At 52.9% G+C, this 21203-nt stretch overlaps 1 protein-coding gene across 1 annotated transcript in view; it reads left to right on the top strand.

Moving 5' to 3' along the window:
• The first annotated feature begins 4619 nt into the window (after positions 1-4619).
• The window catches only part of ERGIC1 (endoplasmic reticulum-golgi intermediate compartment 1), an 81945-nt gene continuing 65361 nt past the window's right edge, over positions 4620-21203 (top strand). The window contains exon 1 of the mRNA XM_087816976.1: positions 4620-4693. Coding sequence (XP_087673102.1) covers positions 4674-4693 — 20 coding nt within the window. The 5' untranslated portion in view covers positions 4620-4673. The remainder of the gene's footprint in view (positions 4694-21203) is intronic.

Consider the following 21203-nt stretch of genomic DNA (forward strand, 5'->3'; position numbering starts at 1 on the left):
TTATTATTTCTTAATCTCTCTTCATCCAGGCCACAGTGGAACCAGCCACACCCATGGAACACAAACCCGTCTCCTATTACAGAAAAACAAATCTGACCTGGCCATTCCTCTTCTTAAAACAACTTTCAGTGACTTGTTTGCGGGATGGGGTAAAGGGAAGTGAGCATTTGTAGCCAGGGAACATTCTACACTATAGAACATTTAATTATTGATTGATTGATTGATTGATTCAGCAAGCATTTAATTAGCACCTACTATGTGCTGGGCACTGTACATGTTAGTTCATCTTCACAGAAAGCTTTTAGGATCATGTATTTGTTTCTGTTGCTATGTAACAAATGACCCCAAATTTAGGGGCTTAAAACATTTGTTATCTCGCAGTATCCAGACGCGGCTCAGCCGGATGCCTTGGGGTCAAGGTTTCTCATGAGGCTACAGTCACCTCAAGGCTGAACTGGGCTGACGGATCCATTTCTAAGCTCATTCAAACAGCTGTTGTCAGGCCTCAGAAGATGCACTTGCAAGCTCGCTCACATGGACCTCTCGGGAGGGCTGCCTCACAACGCGGCCCAGGCTTGCCCAGGGTGATTGATCTGAGAGACAGAGTGTCCAGATAGAGCCACAATCTTTTCATATGTAGTCTTTTTTTTTAAAAAAAATGTCTTTATTGATTTCAGGGAGAGGAAGGGAGGGAGAGAGAGATAGAAACATCAATGATGAGACAGTCATTGACCGGCTGCCTCCTGCACGCCCCCAGCCGAGGATCAAGCCTGCAACCCGGGCATGTGCCCTGACCGGGAGTCAAACTGTAACCTCCTGGATCCTAGGTCAGTGCGCACCCGCCCAGCCACGCCAGCTGGGCTCATGTGTAGTCTCAGGAGCCACATGCCATCGCTTCCGCCATCCTCTGTTCATTCGGAGTGAGTCAGTGAGGCCAACCTATACTCTCAGAAGGGGATGACACAAGGGTATGAATACCAAGAGAGGGTATTGGGGTGGCGATTTTAGAGGCTACCTGCCAGGTGAGATAATATTGTCCTTCCTTTCATACTCAGACACCCAGCTAGTTAAGCAATGTGTCCAGGTCACCCAGCTGGTTTTCTGCTTCACTAGACTGGCTGGGAGATGGAGGCTGTATAAACTACCTATTGCCCTATAACTGATTATTCACAATTTAGTGGCTTAAAATCCACATTTGTTATCTCACATCGTTTCTGAGGGTCAGGAATTCAGGAGCAGCATAGCTGGGGCAGTGCTTTGCCACACGGCCCCCTCTATAATGATGCTTGAGTATCTCTATGACCCAGAAGCTGGCTTCCTTCAGGACAAGTGAGTTGGGAGAGTTTAAGCAGAAGCCGTGAGGCCCTTTATGATTAGACCTCAGGAGTCATACACTGTCATTTCTGCAATGTCCTGTTGGTTCCCCAGGTCAGCCCTATGCATTGTGGAGGTGATCCCACACGGGCATGGAAATATCAGGAGGCTGGAGACCACAGGGTGCCACAAGATTAAGAATCCTTAATTATGCCCTAGCCAGTGTTTCTCAGTGGTTAGAGCACTGGCCCACAGACTGAAGGGTCCCAAGTTCAATTCCGGACAAGGGCATGTGCCTAAGTTGCAGGTTCGAACCCCTGCCCTGGTCAGGGCTTATGCAGGAGGCAACCAATCGATGTGTCTCTCTCACATCGATGTTTCTCTCTTTCCCTTCCACTCTCTCTGAAAAGCAATGGAAAAAATATCCTCAGGTGAGAATTAAAAAAAAAAAAAGAATCCTTAATTAAGTCACTTTCCTCGTCACAGAGATCCAGGGCTTTCTCACTTGCTCCTTAGTTCCATCTCCCGCTGTCTTTTGGGCAGACAGACGATCAGGACTTGCAGCCTGGTTGCATACAGACCTCAACAGTCCCCACAGAGATCCCCATCGATGTGCCCCGCTCCCCAGCCTCTCTGTCCCATTGGACGACCTGTCTCCCTGGGAAGCCTCCAGCCAGCCCTCCACACATAGTCATTACACCCCCTCCACATGCATGCTCTGCTCAGATGCTGGGATACGACAGTCAGCAAACAGACATCCATCCTCCCTGGAGAGCTTGCAGTCAAGGTGAGGAGGTAGACAATAGCCAATCACAATAATCTATCACAAACTACAAGTTCTCCCAAGGAAAACTGCAGGGTGCCATTTGAGCACATAATGGGGCACCTGGCCTATACCCCACATAGTATTTGAGCTGAGGCTGGGCAGGTGTTCTAGCACCTGGTTCAGGTGTAAGTGTCTGAAAATCCAAAATAACAGCAGCTCAAACAAGATAGGTGTTTATTTCTCTCTTGCTTAGTTGTCTGAGTATGAGTTTGAAGACAGGTACTGTGCCACTCAGTGACGGGGGCCCAGGCTCCTCTATCTTGTTGCTCTCTCTGCACTGTGTGACCTTCACCACATGGTATAGGATGGTGGCATGCACTTTTGGGCATCCAGATGGACAAAGGGACACAGAGGGTAATATACTATCCCGGAAGCTGCCATAAGCCACTTCCCCTTACACATTGATGGCTAGAACTTAGTCACATGGCCACACATAGCTGCAAGGGAAGCTGGGAAATGAAACTTTCATCTTGAGCACTCATAGACCCAGCCAAAAATTGGGAGCTCCAAGATCATACAAAAATAGCAACTATAATCAACCACGTCTTTCACTTGCACTGCACCAGGCACGGACCAAAGCCCTAGAAGTACATCAACACATTTCACCCTCACAACAGATCTATGACAAAGGTACTAGTATTGCTCCCATTTTCCAGATGAAAAGACTGAGGGAAAGTAAGTTAGTTAGTGGATAAGCTGGACTGTGAACCCATGCAGTTTGGCTCCAGTCTGGGCTGTTCAGTTATGAAGAAAGGGAGAGTGGTTATTGGGAGGCATGTGCATTCTCTACCCATACAGCAGGGTGGAAGACAGAGAAGCTCCAGGCAAAAGGAACAGGAAATGCGAAAGCCCTCCCAACCCCACCCAGCAACCCCACCTCCAGGAGCCAGGTCCTTTATCACAGTGCCTCTCAAACTTAAATGTGCCAATGAATCTCTTGGAGATGATGTGAAGTGCACACCTGATTCAATAGGTCTGAGCTGGGGCTGCGAATCTACCCCGTGATGTCCCAGCAGCTGGCCTGTGGACCACCAGCAGACTGTGGACCACGTTTTAAGGAGGGAGACTTGTGATCAAATGCCCACCACTGCAAGACTCACTCCTGTGAAGGGCCAGCAAACAGTCCTTTGGGCCCAGTGGCTGCTCAAAGCCCTTTCACCCTTTCTGTTGCCCTCAGGTTTCTAGTTGGGACTGAGATTTCTTCCTCACTCCCAAGAATACTTGCTCCCTTGTTGAATGAGTGAATGAATGAATGAATGAATGAATGAATGAATGAATGAATGAAAAAGAATGCCAGAGGTTCAGAGGGCAGGAGAGGCAACTGATCAGGCCAAGTGTATGCTCCAGGGGGAAGAGTTTGGTTCACAGCCCCACCCTACACCAGCCCGCCACCCCTAACCCCTCCACCCCCTGCTGAAACTGCATTCAGAATCCTCCCAGAGGAACTGGTACTACCATCTCCCTCTATTTATAGACAAAGAAACCACCTGCAGGCGCTTCTTTTAGAGCTTAACCTCCACTTTTCTCCCCTGGGATTTTTCAAGCCCCCACCACCGTGACCTTGGCCGCGGGGCCAACAACAAAAGCAGGGAAGTTCAAAATGAGCTTCCTCTCCTATCATCTCTAGTCCAGGGAGATGCTGATGACCTGTGAAGTTCACAGAAGGAAACTGAGGCTCAGGGAGGTCTCCTGGGCCAAGTCTTACGCCTGGTCACAATCTGCCTCGGAGACAACCTGCATGTCCTGAATACGGTTGGAATGAAAGCAGAGACAGCCGTCAGGCCACCCACAGCAGCTTCAGGTGACTGCACCCTTCCTAGGTGCAGGCACTCACTAAGCCATTCCCCAAGGTTCTCATTTGATCCCCAGGAAAAAAGACCTCCAGGAAGTGTCAGCGTCCTCAGCGCAAGCCGGGAAGGGGGGGGCCCAGAGACGCCAAGGGCCTGTCCCAGAGGGGCACAGCAGGGAATTGCCTTTTTGTAAAAATGTACCCCTTACAAATCTAGGGCTGCCAGATCTCCCTTCTCACGCAGTGTCAGGCCCTTGTCAGAGCTGGAGGCTGTGCCCGGCCCAAATCTGGACCATTCCATGTAATCGTGACAACTCAAGGAATCTGATTTGCAGATGCAACCAGCAGAGGCTCAGAGAGGCAGAGGGGTTTCCCCGAGGCCACACAGAGAGGGAGAGAGGGGGAGAGGGCAGGAAAGGGCGGTGGGGCTTGGAAAGGACGAGCGCGGCTTTGGGGGCTCCCTTCCCCTCCGAGGGCCAGGACCCCCGAAGGCTCGCCCCTCCCCTCCCCCCCCCCGCCCGGCCCGCGGGCCCCTTTAACCGAGCGGCGGAAGGGGCGTCCGGCGGCGGCGTCCAATGGGCTGCGCGGAGCGTCACTTCCCGGCGGCGGGCGGCGGGCGGCGGGCGCCGGGCGGGGGGCGGCCGGGGGGCGGGGCGGCCCGAGGAGGCGTCGGCAGCCGGCTGGGACCCACGCGGCGCGGCCCGCCCGGCCTGCAGCGCTCCCACCCGCGGCGGCGACGGCACGATGCCCTTTGACTTCAGGAGGTGAGTGAGCGACCCCGGCCGCCGGGCAGCCCCCTCCGCGGGCACGGGGGCCGCCCGGGCACGCCGCGGGCTCCTCCTGCCTGGCATGCAGGCGCGGCCCGCTCCCCGTGCCCGCCTCTGCAGGCCCTGGGGGACCCCGGCCGCCCGCCGCGCACGAAGCCAGCCGGGGCCCCCGAGGACCCCCTCGTGCAGCGCCCCACCTCTGGGGGCAAAGCCACCCACCTGGGGCCGCCCGCCTCTTCCCTCCGTGCAGCCCCCTCTCCAGCCTGCCCGCTCACCAGTCGATCCTCACACTTCACAAACCCGCATCCCCGCCCCCCCATTCTGGGACACAGATTTGCGCCCCCCTCCCCCCAGATGGGAGCTCGCTCGCCTTCCCCTTCCTCCCTCTACAGAGCCTCCTTTCCTGGACCCCGCGCCAGCTGACAGGTGCGCCCTGGGCACCTTGAATGAGCCCCCCGGGGTCCGCAGGGTCTGCAGCCCATCTGGCCAGCGGGGCAGCTGGAGGGTTTTGGGTTACCGTAGGCTCAGGCTGTCCCCCAGCCTGTCCCGGTCCTGCGCTCTGGGTTAGGGGCGCCGTGGGGAGGAGAGGAGGCCATGGGGCCTGGGGCGGTGCTGTGCAGAGGGCCCAGGGCGCCTGGCCTTGGCTTTCTGCAGGCACCACAATGGGTCCTTTGTGGGTCCAGCCGCCTCATGGTCCATCTTGTACTGGGCTAGGCCTTCGGGAAGCCCGCCTGGGAAGGGGTCTCCACCAGACTCCCCCTTGGGAAGTAGAGCCCCAGGGCATGCCCTGGTCTGAGGCAGCCACACCATGGGGGTCTTGCCAGGAAAACAGCTTTGGTGTGGGCAGGAGCCACATTAGAATCTGGCTCTGCCCCCTCCACTGAGCAGCTGGCTACATTCTAGAAGTCAGGGATCAGGCTCTGGGTGCAGACCCCCTCTTTGCTGCTCAGCTGGATGACCTGGGCAAGTGTCTGATCCCTCTCAGCATCTCCATGTCATCACCTGCGGATTGGGGCTAAACACAAAGTCCCACCTGTGAGGACTGAGTGCATGAAAGGCTCTTAGCGCAGAGCCTATGTGGTTTAGAGCTCAGGAGTGGGAGTTAGTGGCAAGAAACTTCTCCATGAGCCCATTTCCTTGTCCACAAAATAGATTCTGGTGCCCACCTCAAAGGGGGGAACTCTTCCCCGTGACTGCTGCGTCCCTCCCTCCAGGTATGAGTGAAGTCAGGGTAAAGTGACAGCCGTCTCTGGAAGAAAAGCCTGGCAGTGACCCCCATGGCAGGTTGGCATGTTGTGGGGTTAGGCCTGGAGACGTTCTTTGCTGGCCTTGGACCTCTTGTACTGGCTGACGTGGTACTCTAGCCTGTCTTGGGCACCGATACCATCTTGCAAGCATCTGCCAACTTCCTGGCCCTTCCATGAAGCTGGCACCAGGGCCTCAAACAAATGTTTGCAGACATAGGGCAGTTTCAAACAAGGAAAGCCCCTCTGGTGGAATTCAGGGGCAGTCCTCATGCTGACATTAACATCTGGGCTGTAAGAGCTGTGGTTGGCACGTGGATTCCTGGCTCCACAAAGCCTCCCCTTACCCAGGCTGATAATTCCTGCCCCTCCTCCATCCTCTTGTGATTCAATGATTTTTTACGTTGGAGGAAGCACTGCTTTTGGTCATTTAATCCCTTCACTCTGTGCCTAATTCCCCCATCTTAAGAAAGTTGAGGTTCCAGGTCTGAGGGTCTTGCTCTGGACCTCACAGGTGCTAGATTGAAGAATATGCCAGGGTCTCAGGTCAAGCACAGCTCCTGACCTGGGGCCCCGTGAGATGGAGGTTTGGACCGTCCAGGGCCATGGTAGTCCCAGCTTGCTGCAGCACTTTAATCAATTCCTTGAGGGTGTGGGCTCACCACCTAATGGGGAAAGTGGATTCAACACTTTACATTCCCACCTTGGAGGATGAGCCTTTCGTGTTCAGGAACCTGCAGTTTTTAAGATCTGTTAACTCACCCCTGGCTGGTTTGGCTCAGTGGGTAGTGTCGGCCTGCGGACTGAAGGGTCCCGGGCTAGATTCCTGCCAAGGGCATGTACCTTGGTTGCAGGCTTGATCCCAGGCCCTGGTCAGGGCGTGTGCAGAAGGCAACCCATTGATGTGTCTCTCTCTCTCTTCTACTCTCTCTGAAAAGCAATGGAAAAATATCCTAGGTGAAGATTAAAAAAAACAAACATCTTTTAACTCTAGGGCTCAGGTTCTAAGGAAGGTTCCACCATTCCGGACAACTTCCTCCTCTTCAGTGTTGATTTATCACATGTTTGCACCTGCTCAGCCCTCTGCCACGTGCCCCAAGCACAGAGCCCAGAGACATGTGGCCCTGCCCTCTCCGCACTGGAGGGGAGAAGGGAGGCGGGCATCAGGCATCACCCAGAAGTGAGGGTATGCGTGGGCATTCACGGCTGTACAGGCACTGGGGTGCGGTCTTGACATCTCTTCCCTGTCACCTGTGAGAGGGACTTTTAATCTCATTTTAAGCCAAAGGAAGGGGAGACCGTTTCCCCAGGGCCATGGTGAGCTGGTATTTGAACTCTGGACTATTAGCTCCAAAGCCTTAGCTCTGAGAGAAAAGGGAGGCTTGGAGGGCCCCACAGCCCTGTCACATCTCTTAAGAGCCATGGGGAATGGAGAGGGGCACACTCTGATTGGACCCCCTCCCCAAATTCAAGGCCTGGGAGAAAACCAGGCTTCCCGCTCCGTTTGCTCTCCTTAAAACAAAATCAGGAGGATTTCACCCCTTCCTTTCAATACTATTTGTTTTCTTACTGTCTTGGACCTTGTACAACTTCCCTCCTATTTTGTTGTTGTTTTTAATATATCTTTATTGATTTCAGAGAGAGGAAAGGAGAGGGAGAGAGAGAGAAACATCAATGATGAAAGAGTCATTGATCGGCTGCCTCCTGCATGCCCCCGACTGGGGATCGAGCCTGAAACCCGGGCATGTGTCCTGACGGGGAATCGAACCGCGATCTCCTGGATCCTAGGTCGATGCTCAACCGCTGAGCCACGCCCCGCCCGGCTCCCTCCTGTGTTTTCGTCTGTGAAATGGGGATGAGAGCCGTAGAGAGGACGTGTTGAGGATTAAGTGAGATAATGTGTCCAGCATTTAGACGCGGAGTAAGCTCCCAGTACCCTTTGGCCGCTATTTTCATTACTTGTGCTGTCCCCTTGAAGCACCCGTGTTTCCTAAACCGTCTGATTCCCTCGATAACTGTGCTTTTCTCTTTCTCCCTCACATGAAACACGAGCTCCGGAGGGCGGAGATTTGTATGTTTTATTCGTTGGTGACTCTTAGAGCAGTGCCTGGGCCACACTGGCCCCTTGGAAATGCTCCTCCAGGAAGCCAGAGGCCTGGTGGGATTTGATGGCTAACTCTCCTGTCCCCCGGGGATGGGTGATTTTCCCCCTTCTTTCCTAGAATTTGCTCTAAATTGCTAGGGGCGGGGAGGAGGAAGGATCCTGGGCCTTTAAAGATGACTGTGTTTGCCTTGCTCCTGTCGCATTGTTTCATTAACTGCTGAACTCTGCAGGTGTGGAACTGGGCTTGTGACCCAGATCCGGGGGCGTTGGCCCAGACCGGACCCAGTTCCTGCTGGCAGGGACAAGTACCACCTGCTGCCTCCCTCTCCGCCTGGGGTTAGTGATGCGGGCAGTTTCTGCAGCCCAGGCCCAGGGGAAGCTGAGCACAGCTTTCACGGAGGCAGGGGTGGCCGGCTCCCCCACAATGGGGGCCCCCTACATTGAATCCCCAAGACCTGGGGTATGCCTCTACCCTGCACTGACTGGCTTTGTCCTATGACAGTTGACTTACCTTCTTGGAGCCTCAGTTTCTACATTTTAAAAGGGATCATAACCTTCACTGACTCCCCAGATATAGGGGCAAGTGAGATGTCTCAGCCAGGCAGGCCCGGCTACATAATTTGTGGGGCCGAGTGCAAAATAAAAGCAGAACCCCAAGTTGGAAAAGTAGTGAGAATTTGAGGACAGTGAGGGCCGAGCATTAGTTAAGCATGGACCCTTCTGAGCATGGGACCCTGTGTCACTGCATAGGTCACACACCCACAGCTCCAGCCCTGCTGCAGTGCCTCTCACTGGAGCCTTCCAAATGGCCTCCCCGCCTGGAGACCCCAGCCCTCCAGCCCTGGAGGAACCCCAAATGAGTTTTCCAAAATTGACCTGATGTTTTCATTTCCTGGTTTCACCCTTCAAGCTCTGAGAGTCAAGTATGAATTCCTTAGCTCCCTATGCGGCCTTGCCCAAGGGTCCCCTGCAGACTCTTGTAGCTCCCCTCAGTCCCTACACCAAGCTAAGCCCCAGCCATCACAGGGGCTCCGAATGCAGCGTTAACACTCAGCACATTATAGCTGACACGAGTGTCTGTATGTCTGCCCTGTCTCATTCCAGAAAAAACTTGGGGAGGCTGACCGAACACAAACTTTATAACAAGTTTTAAAAATCTTAAATAGACTTTAAAAATCTAATCTAATAAAAATTAGACCAGAGGAAAAATTATGCAAAAATCAAGCCAGTATTTGGGGTTTATTGAGCACTTACTAGGGCCTGGCCCTATTGTAAGGATTTTACATGTATCAACTCATTTAATCCCCAACAACCCTGTTAGGCAGACACTGTTGTTCCCCCTTTCACAGATGAGCCCATTGAGGTGCAGAGGTAAGGAACTCGGGGTTGGGTAGAAGGCGCTGGTAGGGATTGGAACGCTGGCATCTGGCTCCAGAGCCCCGCTGGTGACCTGTAGGCTCATCTCTGAAGCTTTCCCCCTACTACTCACCGGAGATCTGAAACTTCCTCTAACTGGATTCCATTGACTTTGTCACTAACCCTTTCCTCACAGTGCTCATTAAGAAGCTTAAAGTCATCAACCTGTTTTCCCTACACTAGCCTCATGTGGGCTGACACCCGATTCTGAAATTGTCTCTAAGACCCCCCACTGCGGTCTCACACCAACTTAGGGCATCTCACTCTGGCCGGTCCAGGCTTCCCCTCTTCAGCCCCTGGGGCCTGAGAGTGAAGAGCGTGTGTTTAGCTGCTCTTCTGGACACCTGGACACCGAATGAGGCGGAAACTCGCTCTTCCCGAGGCAGTTTGGATTCCTGGCCGTGACACCGTAATATCTTGAGACAGGGCTCTGGCCAGCTGCGGTCTCGTGGAGTTTCAGTCCCCATCTGGTAATCCTCTCATGCTTTATTTTGGAGTTGCTGCAGGCAGTTTTCTTCAGGCACTGATTGGCGGGGCAGGCAGGGTGTGAGGAGGGCATTTGGGGTGAGGCTTCCCTGGTATCTGCATCACTGAACCTCAACTCTGGCTGTAAGGGAGCCACGGAGGAGCTTTCAAAGTCCCCAAACTCAGGCTGCACTCCATGCCCTGTAGGATCTGAGGGCGAGGGCCCAGGCATCAATGTTATTTTTAAGCTCCTCGTGTCATTTCAGTGCACAACTGAGACTGAGAAGATTGCCCTAAACCCAGAGGACCGATAGCAAGCTGGGCCTTGGAGGGGAGGCTAAGGATTGGAGTCACTCCTGTGTGACTTTTGGCAAGCCAGTTCCCTACTCTGTGACTTTTCTCACCAGTCACCAGTCAAGTGGCCACTAAGGGGCTTACCTTTCCATTGATACCCTTGCTTTTGAAAGTGTGGTCCCCAGACCAGCAGCTGCAGCATCACTGGAGCTTGTTGGAAATGCAGCCTCAGTGCCACCATGAGTCTGAACCTCAGTGGAGATTCCCAGGTGATTGGGATGCATGGTAGGGATGAAGCCCTGCTCCATGTGACTGACTTGATTTAGCATCTCCCAGTCCATGCTCCTCTGTACTGTGTCCCCTGCTTAGAGATTCACAGCACGTGCTGACTTACTAAAGGCTCTGAGAAGTCCTGCATGGAAGGAACCAGAGTCACTGGTTCAGCCCAGCTTTTGCCAAACTTATTGTCTAAGTCAGCCTGTTGCTTATAGAGCGCTGGGTACGATTTCTCAGAATGTGGTTTGGGAAACAGCCCTAATTGATCCTTTAAGGAAGTGGTAATTAGCCTAATTGTCTGTTGTCAACTTTAACATTTAGGTCTCTTGATCTAATTACATTGGTTGTATATATGTAGGAAAGTACAGGATGGGACAGAACCTTCAACACTACTATGTATTTGTTTTTAAAATTGCCAACCCGTGGGGGAGGCAGAAAGAGCTTGGGGTTGGTTCTCTGTCCTGCTGACAGTGAGCGGATATGCAGAGTGCTTCATAACCCCCCTGACCCGCTGAGTGGGCATCATTATCGCAGTTTTAAGTGCAGGGAAATAGCCCCTCAGAGATGCTAGGTCACACCTCGGGCACATCAGAAGGCCCTGGGGACCTGTGCACACCTGACAGTGTAATCCGCCCCCTTGAACCTGGCGGGCGGCACAGCACCCGATAGAAATGGACTGAATGTTCTGTTAGAGCCTATTGGAGATGAAGGCCTGGCTGTTACTAAAGTCTAGTCATGGGTCCCTGAAACACTGGGGACTAGTGTGACAGCCCCTTCACGATGTTACCTTCTGTCTGTCACATTTTGGCCCAGGGCTGGGATCTCTGGAGGAGGAAGGGAAAGGAGGCGAGCTGATCTTATTAGTTATGCCTGACGGTTCCCCAGCTTGCAGCGTATTGTGCCGGCATGTCATTGGGCTGAAATGCCACCCTGGCCCCAGGAGATAAATATGATTACTAGGAATTTATTTTATTTTTTAAATTAACTTACAGTAAAATTGACCTTTTCGGGGGTGCGCTCATCTGTGAAATTTAAGACTTTATATCGTGTAACCACCCCTCAATCTATAGAACAGTTTCCACAGCCCAAGAGACTCTCAAGCTGTCACGTTGTAGTCACACTATTGATTCGGGTTTTTAAAAAATTGTAGTAAGAACACTTAAGATCGCCCCTCTTAGCCCGTGTTCAGGGCACAGCACAGTGTTAAGTCCAGGCGCCCGCTCTCCGGGCCCCCCCGCCCCCCGACCGAAGCTGCACAGCCCGCGGTTGCCACCCCCAGCGCCCGACACCCACCGTCCCACTTTCTGTCCTGTCAGCTTGGCTACTTTAGAGACGTCCTGTAAGTGATACCACGTAATATCTGTCCTTTGCCGCGCGGCATGGTGTTCTCCAGGCTTATCTGTGGTGTTGGACGTGGAAGGATTCCCTTCTCACGGCTGAATGTGACTCCCGTGTACGTGTTGGTCACGCCTTCCCCGCGTGCCAATGTGCGCGGCCACTTGGCTCCTTCCCGCGCCGCCTGGATAATGCCGCAGTGAACTTGGGGTGCGCGTTGCTCTTCCAGGTCCGAGTTCAGTTCTTCCGGATAAATCCCCAGGCCTGGGATCCCGGGATCAGGTGGTAGTTCTGTTTTTAACTTTTGAGGAACCCGCGTACTGTTTTCCATGGTGGCTGCACCAATTTTCTTTCCCGTTGCCCAGTTTTTAATTGTTTTGCTGCTGTTGTTTTTAGTTTTTTTGTTTTTTGGGCTGTGGAGTTGAAGGAGTTTCTTACGTATCTTGGATATTAACGCCTTTTCAGATATGTGGGTTTCATATATAACAGGTTGTCACTCTGTTAATTGTTTCCTTTATTCATTTCATTTTAAAGCGGGGAGCCAAGGCTCAGAGCTGGGAAGTGACTGGCCCAGGGCATGCAGCTGGGGGGTGCAGGATCGGGGCTTGAACTTGGTGATTCCTGAGCCGGGGTGCTTCAGCACGGGGCTGTCCTGCCTCACTCACACCTTGCCATTGTTGATTTCTGTGGTTTTCCCACTAGGCCTTCCCTCCCCACCAACAGCTGCTGACATTCAGAATTTCACCAATATATCCCTGGAGAACTTCGTGGGCCACTGGTGATTTGGGGCTGTTATGACGTTTTGCTGGGTCCACAAGTACATTCCTGATATGGAGAGAGCGTCTCCAGGTATTCAGGGGAAAGTGCTACGTGGTGGGCTGACCCGACCCCGGCCACCCTTGGAACGGACCCTCACGTTTATTTCGCCAGTCTATTTGGATTCCAGTCTTTTCCCCATGTTGACGAGCCATGAGACCCTGGAGAGGACACTGACTCTGTAAGCTTCGGTTTTCCTCATCTGCAAAGTGGGTGCTTATACTTTCCTTGCTAGGTTCCTGTGATTCCACATGAGATGGGCTCGTGTGGATGCCAGATATATGTGTTTAGAAAATGGTAATGTGGCCCGGCTGCATGTGGCTCAGCGGTTGAGCGTCGACCTGGGATCCAGGCGATAGGGGTTTGATTCCCAGTCAGGGCACATGCCCAGGTTGCGGGTTCAATCAATGACTCTCTCAACATTGATGTTTCTATCTCTCTCCCTCTCCTTTCTTCTCTCTGAAATCAATAAAGAGATATTTAAAAAAGAAAAAGAAAAGAAAATGGTAATGTGTTTGCCGTCTCCTGGCCTCACCTGGCAGCATGTGCCTGTGCTCCTCACCTGGGAGACCTCAGTAGAGGGGCCTCTGGTGAATAGACATGGTAGGACCAGGGCCTCTTGGGTTTCAAGGCCAGTGACATGATCACCTGAGGACCCCTGAGGAGGTTAGAGCCGGACTCCCCTCTCTATGTGGCACCCACATGGTGACTCCAAACAAGACATTAATCTGGTGAGAGAGAAAATGGTCCAGCAGTGGCACATCCAGGTGCCCCAGGGCCCAGGCAGGTGCCTCGGTGGGCAGGGAGGGGCAGCTCCAGTCCGGCTCTGTGGCTGGTTGTCCTGCACAGTCCCCAGCTTTTCAGGAATGTGAGCATGATTGGCATCTGCTTCCAATTTCATTTTCGTTGAACATCATGCTAAGCCAAACCAGAACTTGCTGAGGGCTGACAGTGACCTGTGGCTGGCAGGAGACAGAGGAGTGAGGGACCCACAGGTTTGGGCAGAGACAGCCTGGGGGCTCCCCTCCCAATGGCACTGGGATGGCACTGCCAGCTGTGCCACTGGACCTAATGTTCCTCTTTGGCCAAAGCCCACTGACACTCTCTTGCTCCAGATCTTTTAACATCTTCAGCCCCCAGGGTGTCTCTTGCAGGTGACTTCCCAGGGCTCTTTCATGATTATAACAGTGCCCACCAATAGTGCCCATTTATCAAGTGCCAGGCTAAAGGCCTCTCCAGGACTCCCTTGGTTCACCCTCACATCAAATAGGAACCAGGTATTATTCCCTTTTACGTAATGAGGATGCTGAGCACAGAGAGAGGGACGGGACTTGGCCAAGGTCATGCAAACCACGGGTGACGCAGCTGAGACTCGAGCGCTCACTGTGATGCCAGCGCCGGCTTTCTCATAAACCGCACCTTCGTGCCCAGAGCCTTATCGCCTTGATTTTCTTGGGGCCACTCCACGAACACCCTCGATATCAACTGCCATCTGCTAGTTGTGTTTGTAGTTTGTTGACCATTGCCTGGTTAGCTTGCGTGTCTGTGGGCAGGAGCTTACTGCCAAGCTGCTGCTGGGGAGCGGGCAGAGGGGTGCAGCCCTTCCTGTGGGGAGCGGGTGGGGCTGCCCATCCTGCCCTTTCTCTGCCCGTCTTTGGAGCCCCTGTCACCAGGCCAGGAGCTGGCAGTGCTGGTGGAGTCCTTTGTTCATTGAACATATTTATTGAGGGCCTTCTGTGTGCCAGGCACTTTTCTAGAAGCTGGGGATATGGCATTGAGCAAACAGACAGCTCCTGCCCCCTCGACTTTGTGGGACTTCTGTTTTAGTTTCGGTATTTTGCTTCTCTCTCTCTCTCTTTAAAAAATTAAATACAGTTTTAATTTTGGGAAAACTTAGATTTACAGAAAAGTTGGAAGGATAGTACCAATACCCCCTCCCTTTTTCCCCGTGGCTCACCGCATACGTTTGCCACAGCTAAGAAACTGACATTGTTACATTATTATTGTCATTAACTGAACTCCAGACTTTATTTGGATTTCACCTGTTTTCCATAGATGAGATTTGATCCAGCAGCCCCATTGCACTCATTTCATTGGTTGTGTGCCCCCAGCTTCCTCATGACCTTGGCAGCCTTGGCAGCACTGTCCAGGCATCCTGTGGCACGTGCCCTGGTCTGGGTTTGTCCGGTGCTTCCTGATAATTAGGCTGGGTTATGGGTGGAGGGCCCTTCTCAGTGCATCCTGGCACCCATGTGACCTCACTGGCCGCGTTGACCTTCAGCACCTGGTTCAGGCAGCATTTGGCAGGCTGCCCCCATATCGGTGGACCTTCACCCCACCTGTAAACTGGCCTAGCGCTTCCATAGTCCCTGTGGGCTTCACGTGACTTAACTGCCTCTTTCTGCTCCGCTGGTGCAGGACCTACTGCGGTGGGCACTGAGTGTCACTCCTGAGGGGCTATCCCCTCGGCTCTGAGTGGCCTGACACCCCTACCCAATTTTTCCATTGCACCCCATGCCCTGTAAAAGAAGAGTTGAGCCTGGCCGGCATGGCTCAGTGGTTGCATCGACCTATGATCCAGGAGATAGAGGTTCAGTTCCCGGCCTAGGCACATGCCCGGGTTGTGGGCTCGATCCCCAGCGGGGGCTGTGCAGGAGGCAGCCAATCAATGACTCTCTCATCACTGATGTTTCTCTCTCTCTATCCCTCTTCCTTCCTCTCTCTAAAATCAATAAAAATATATTTAAAGAACAAAATAAAACAAAAAAAGACAAAAAAATGTAATAGAAGAGTCGATAGCAAGGCCCACAGGAGCCTTTCATGAGAGAAGGCTTGGAAGGAGTAGAAGTGTTTCACCCAGTGGCCCACTTCGCTAGGCCAGTTTATAGGTGGGGAGAAAAACCACTGATACAGGGGGCGGCCTGCCAAATGCTGCCTGAACCAGTGTGGGGAAGGGTTTGAAGTGTGTGAGAGACCTGTCCCAGAGGCTTTCAGGCCCCTTAGGTAGACAGGTTGGTGGGACCGTCCATACTAATTCCTGTGGATCCTGGAGGTGGCTGTTGGCTCTGGATGAGCCAACGTCTCCCCACCATCTCCACCAGCTGGAATCTCTCCCGCTCTCTGTGGCCAGCCTCAAATATCACCTCCCCTGAGAAGCCCTCCCTTTCTTGCTGAGGAGGGATGCTCTCTCAGCTGCACCGTGCTTTCCTGAAGCCCTCCAGACTGTGCTGCCCCTCCTGTGCCCATCTGGCTCTGTGCCATGCACCTCCCTTTCTCCCTTCCTGTCTTACCCGATGGGCAGCATAAGGTCACACTCGGCTGTCTTCTGCAGCCCCAGCCAGGGACTTGCACACAGTTAGGGCATGGCAGCCCCCGGGTGATGTGCTCAGCAGAAGCTGTGTGGCACTGTGGCAAAGCAAGGGCTTTGAGTGTGTTCAACAGTCCTGGGTTCAAGTGTCAGTTTCACTACTTCCTGAATGTGGGATGTTTGGATAAGATGCTTTACCCCTCTGGGCCCTGGTTGCCTTATTGAAAATCAAGCCTAATAATAACTAGTGCCTGGCTCCCAGGACTGTCGTGAGGATTAATTGAGTTCATCTCCGTAAAGCCCTTAGGACTGTGCCTGGCATCTGTTAGGAGCGCGGTAATTATTCGTTACAGAATAAAGCACCAGGGTATCCAGGCTGTCCTAGAAGATTTCTGGATTCACCGGAAATTGGACTTGAGATGCTTCCTTTATATTAGCCTAAGTCCGCTAATTTCCATAAACCTGAAAATCTCAGCGCTTTAATGCAACAGTTTATTTCTTGCTCATGTACAGTTTCAAGGTGGGCAGGGTTGCTCTGTCCATTGCTGGTATGCAGGGACCCAGGTTCTGTCCATCTTGTGGCTCTGTCCTCCTTGAGGGTGTGCTTATGGCCTGGCGGTGAGGGCAGAGAAGGGAAGACAGAAGGTGGGGTGGTGGGTCTGGATGTGGGACCACTGTTTCTGTCTTTGAACTGGGGACTTGGCTTCACGCTGTTCAGGAGCTGTCAGGGGATGTGGTTTAGCCACATGCCCGGGAGGAAGAGCAAAGGAGGACTTGATGCATATGTCACCGTCTCTGTTGTGGTAACTTGAGCCCATTTTCAACCTGCAGGTACCAACTTAATTTGGGGGCATAATTCCTAAACAATGTGGGTTATTTACCTAGTAATTTTTCTTTAAATGACTCATCAATTTTTGAGGTTAATGTTTTTACTTCTAAAAGATCACTTTATAACATCTTTGAAAATGGAAAAGTGGTATCAGCTGCCTCAAATATATACCAGTCACGGTGAGGTGGTTCAGGTGCAGCTAGCTGGTGCCTGCTGGAATTGCTGGGGCTGTTAATAAAGGGACACTAGCAAGCGCTGGAGAGACCGGAGGCTGAGGCCTGAATAGTTCTGCCCTGAGATTTTCTCTTTGATGTTCTCAGAGTACTCAAAGTGAGAATGCAACAGGAACAACCTTCTCCCTGTGAAGTCTAATGCCATTTAACCACCAGGTTCCCATACTGCCCTAAAATCACCCCAGGTCCCACAGGTGGCATGGGTGCCGTGCTTTGGGAAATACTGGTTCGGGGACAACCAGCACACAATTTGTGCACAGACAAATCTAAAACCTGGTACGGCAGGGAAAGGTGGGTGAAAATCAGCCTTTTTGCCTCATAGCACTCACCACTTTACGGTTTGCGCCTTGACCTATGAGGGAAGAATTAAGAATGTCACTTTGCCAATGGGGAAACTGAGGCCCAGAACAGGGCACAGCAGCCTTGAGTGTCCTTTCCACTGCCCTGGCTGCTGTGTTTGGTCTGGGAAGGCTTCCTGTCCGAGGTGCAGCCACACTGGACACGGGCATGTGTATTCATGCAGCTCCGTCTCTCGTCCCTGTTACCGTCACCTGCGGCTGTTTACGCAGGAATGCCAGCCTCCCAGGTCTGCTTTGACGAGCCAGGAAATCCGAAGGGGCCCTGGGCATGCTTGGGAACTTATTACCTGTTTTCTGGCCCCGTGGTGACACAGGATTGTCTTGTGACAGCATCAGTGGGACTGTTTAGCTACATGCTATTGAAGGGAGGGCTCCCCAGGTGTCAGGTTTGTCTTCCTGACATTGTTTTGTGCTCTTGACTTGGGTGGAGTCCTTGAGTGATTTGTTCACAGGGTAGAGGAGTCCGACTTCCTCTCCTGCCCCTAATTCCCCTCCCCTGATGTCCAACCCAGCACCAAGCCCCACCCCTTGAAAATAGGCGGTATGCCTGGGTGTAAAGGTATCGTCAGTCTTATGGGGACAAAGAAGTTGAGGTCCAGGGAAGTGGGGGTTTGTGTGTTCATTCATTCACTCATCCATTTATTCATTCACTCACTCACTCAAGGATTTATTGGGGAGGTTTCCAGGGGAAAACAAGGAAGGAGAGAGGCAGGGAGGGAGGGGCCAGTGGATGTGGGGCTCATGCTCCTCCCACCTCCCACAAAACAGCTTGGAACCCCAAATGAGATGAGACTCCCCCCAGGACCTGGCTGAGGGGTCCGAGTCCACCTGGGTTGGGTGCTGTGTTGCCGTTCCTCTCTGTGTTTGGAAAGTGTTTCTAGTTTTCTCCTAAGGGTGTAAGTACAGCAGAAAGGAGTTGTTTCTCTAGCAGTGGGAATGGAAAATGCTCCCTGTGGACTGTGTCCCAAGGAACCGGGAGATCAGACAGTACTCAGGCCCTGACCAGAGGAGGAGGGGTGGCTAGCTGCCTGTCCTAATGGGAGTGACCAAGTCACCCCCACCCCCGCTAGCTCCACTTGCTTGAAATGGCATGTTAACCCCGGAATCGGAATCGGAGGAAGTTGGGAGGAAGAAGACACCTGACATTTCACCCCAACCCCAGCCTGGGGGTTAGGCCTGACTGTTTCCATTTTGAGGAGACAGAGGCTCAGAGAGGCTGAGGGCCTGGCCCAGAGTCACACAGCTGGCAAAGTCACAGAACCCAGGCCTTAAACTCAAGACTTTCTCAGCCCCAGAAAGTGATTTGTTCTGTTGGATCCTCTGTCCCTGGTAGCCCAGGTTTGCCCATTTTCAGTTTTAGTCGAGCAAGTGTGTGCTCTAGTCTGGCAGGTTTGTTTTCCTTATTACCTGGGCCCTGTGCTGCCCCACCCCCACCCCCACCCTAGTAGGTCCAGTCGGCCTGAGGCAGGCCTGGGAACCAGGTAAGCTGGGAAACCCTGAGGAAGGGATCCCCATTATGACACAAGTGTAATTCAGGAACTCAGTACCACAAATCTTTTTTTTTTTTTTTTAAATCTTCACCTGAGGACAGAGATTGGAAGGGAGAGAGAGGGAAGGAGAGAGAGAGAAACATCGATGTGAGAGAGACACTTCAGTTGGTTGCCTCCCACACGTGCCCCGACCCAGGCCAGAGATCGAGCCTGCAACCCAGGTATGTGCCCTTGACCAAAATTGAACCCTAGACCCTTCAGGGCCTACGCTCTAACCACTGAGCCAAACTGGCCAGGGCACCACAAATCTTAAATAACCTAATAATAATGGCATGAAGGTGTCATATGGGACTTGAGTTTAGGAAGCCCTTAGAAGATGCGCATGGCCTGGGGGTGACTGTTTTCTCTGCAGGTGGGGAAACTGAGACTCAGAGGTCACACAGCTGGAGAGGGGATGTAGGACCGCAGCTCCCAAACTTGAACCCCATACTTTTTCCTAGTTCACCACGGGGCATTGGCATCTTGGTGAGGGTTGGGTCCTCAGAGCCCTCCTGTGACACAGCTGTGGGTTCAGACCCCTTTGCCCCTGATGCAGATGAGACCTGACCCTGACTCTGCGCTCAGGTGTTTCTGGGGGGAGGGGAGTTAGAAGCCCAGGTGCTAGGCAGTGGGGGTGGGGGGGGGGTAGGCGTCATTTATTGAGCATCTCCTGGGTCTCAGGCACAGTGCTACACCATGTAATAGATCATCCGCTTCAGCTCTCACAGCAAAGCCGTGGAGCGGGGCTTACTGCCCATTTGCAGGGAGGAAAGGGGGGGGTCATTCCCCTAGGCTCGCGTGGGTGAAGGCTCTGGGCTGATTAGAATCAGTGAGTATCGGGGCTGGGAGGGCCTCGAGGTGCATGGGGCCAGCCCCTTCCTTTTGGAGCTGGGAGACCCAGGGGTCCAAGAGCTGAGGCCCTGCCCACATTCACCCAGCCAGCCAGGTGGCAGGGGCTGGTTCTGCTCTCGGACCAGTCGCATTTCAGTTGGCCAAGCTGCGAAACTGGGTCACACTTGAAGCTGTTGGTTTGTCAGAGCTGAGTTAACCCTGAGTCAAAGGAGGGATGAGAAGGTTCACCCACCCGCCTCCTCCCTGTCCCGCCCCACCCCACCCTGGATCAGGTCCCTCGAAGTGGGAGCACACCGGCGTGTCACCCTACTTGGGCCTCCGCCTGCCTCGTGTTCACCAGACCATGATGAGTCAGCCACCCCAGACTCGGCTTTTTCTAGAGCTGCCTTTGTGTGAGGCCAGGCAGACCTGGGATGGATGAGCATTGGAGCCCCACTCTTGCACCCACTTGCTGTGTGTGCTTGGGCAGCTCGCTTCACCTCTCTGAGCCTGTGTTCTGGTCTGCAAATGGGAACATGAACTCTGACCCTACCAGGTTGCTGTGCCAAGTTAAGGAGAGAGCCTCCTACAGCTCCTGGCTCATAAGTCCTAATTCAGTGTCACAGCCCCCCCCATTCATGAACCTTCCCGACAGACTTGCTCTTCTAAAGCAGAGATTGTAAACTGGTAGCATGGGGGATCTAATTCTGCCCAGTCACAGATGTGATTATCTGGTCCTCACATTTAAACTCATTTTTGAATGAAATGCCAGCACTTCAGAAATCTTTATTGTTGAGAGTATTACAGATATTTCCCCCTTTTTCCCCCATTTCCCCCTCCACCCAGATCCCACTCCCACCCCGCAGGCCTTCTCCACCCTACTGTCTGTGTCCGTGGGTAATGCATATATGCGTGTAGGTTCTGTGGTTAATCTCTCCCCCCATCCGGCCCTCTGAGAGCCCTCAGTCTGTTCCATGCCCTCATGTCTCTGGACTTACTTTGTTCATCAGTTTATTTTGTTCATAGAATCTTTGTTCCTTTATTTTGATTTTTAGATTCAATTGTTGATGGATACGTGTTTATTGCCATTGTTCATATTTTTTATCTTTTTTCTTTCTCTTAAAGAAGACCCTCTAACATTTCATGTACCGCTGGTTTGGTGGTGATGAACTCCTTTAGCTTTTCCTCGAAATGCCAGCATTTTCAGATTAGGAGATTTCGCGTGGAAATGTGGACTTCCAGTGCCTCTAGAAAAATGGGGCTCCCAGCCCCCCTGGCCACGTGGCAGCACACAGCTGTTACTGAAGAGCGGCCACCCCCGTGGACAGGGTGCACTGTCACCAGCTCCCCCCACTCCCTGCTGCCTCGCCTCACACCCAGCTGGCTCCCCTCATTGATGAGACCCGCACCCTCGTTCCCAATGGGCCAGCTGAGGGGAAACAGGCCACAGGCAGAAGCTGGACTGGGCA

Source organism: Miniopterus natalensis, chromosome 4 (assembly GCF_054644295.1).
Source record: "Miniopterus natalensis isolate mMinNat1 chromosome 4, mMinNat1.hap1, whole genome shotgun sequence".
NCBI classification, from domain to species: Eukaryota; Metazoa; Chordata; class Mammalia; order Chiroptera; family Miniopteridae; genus Miniopterus; species Miniopterus natalensis.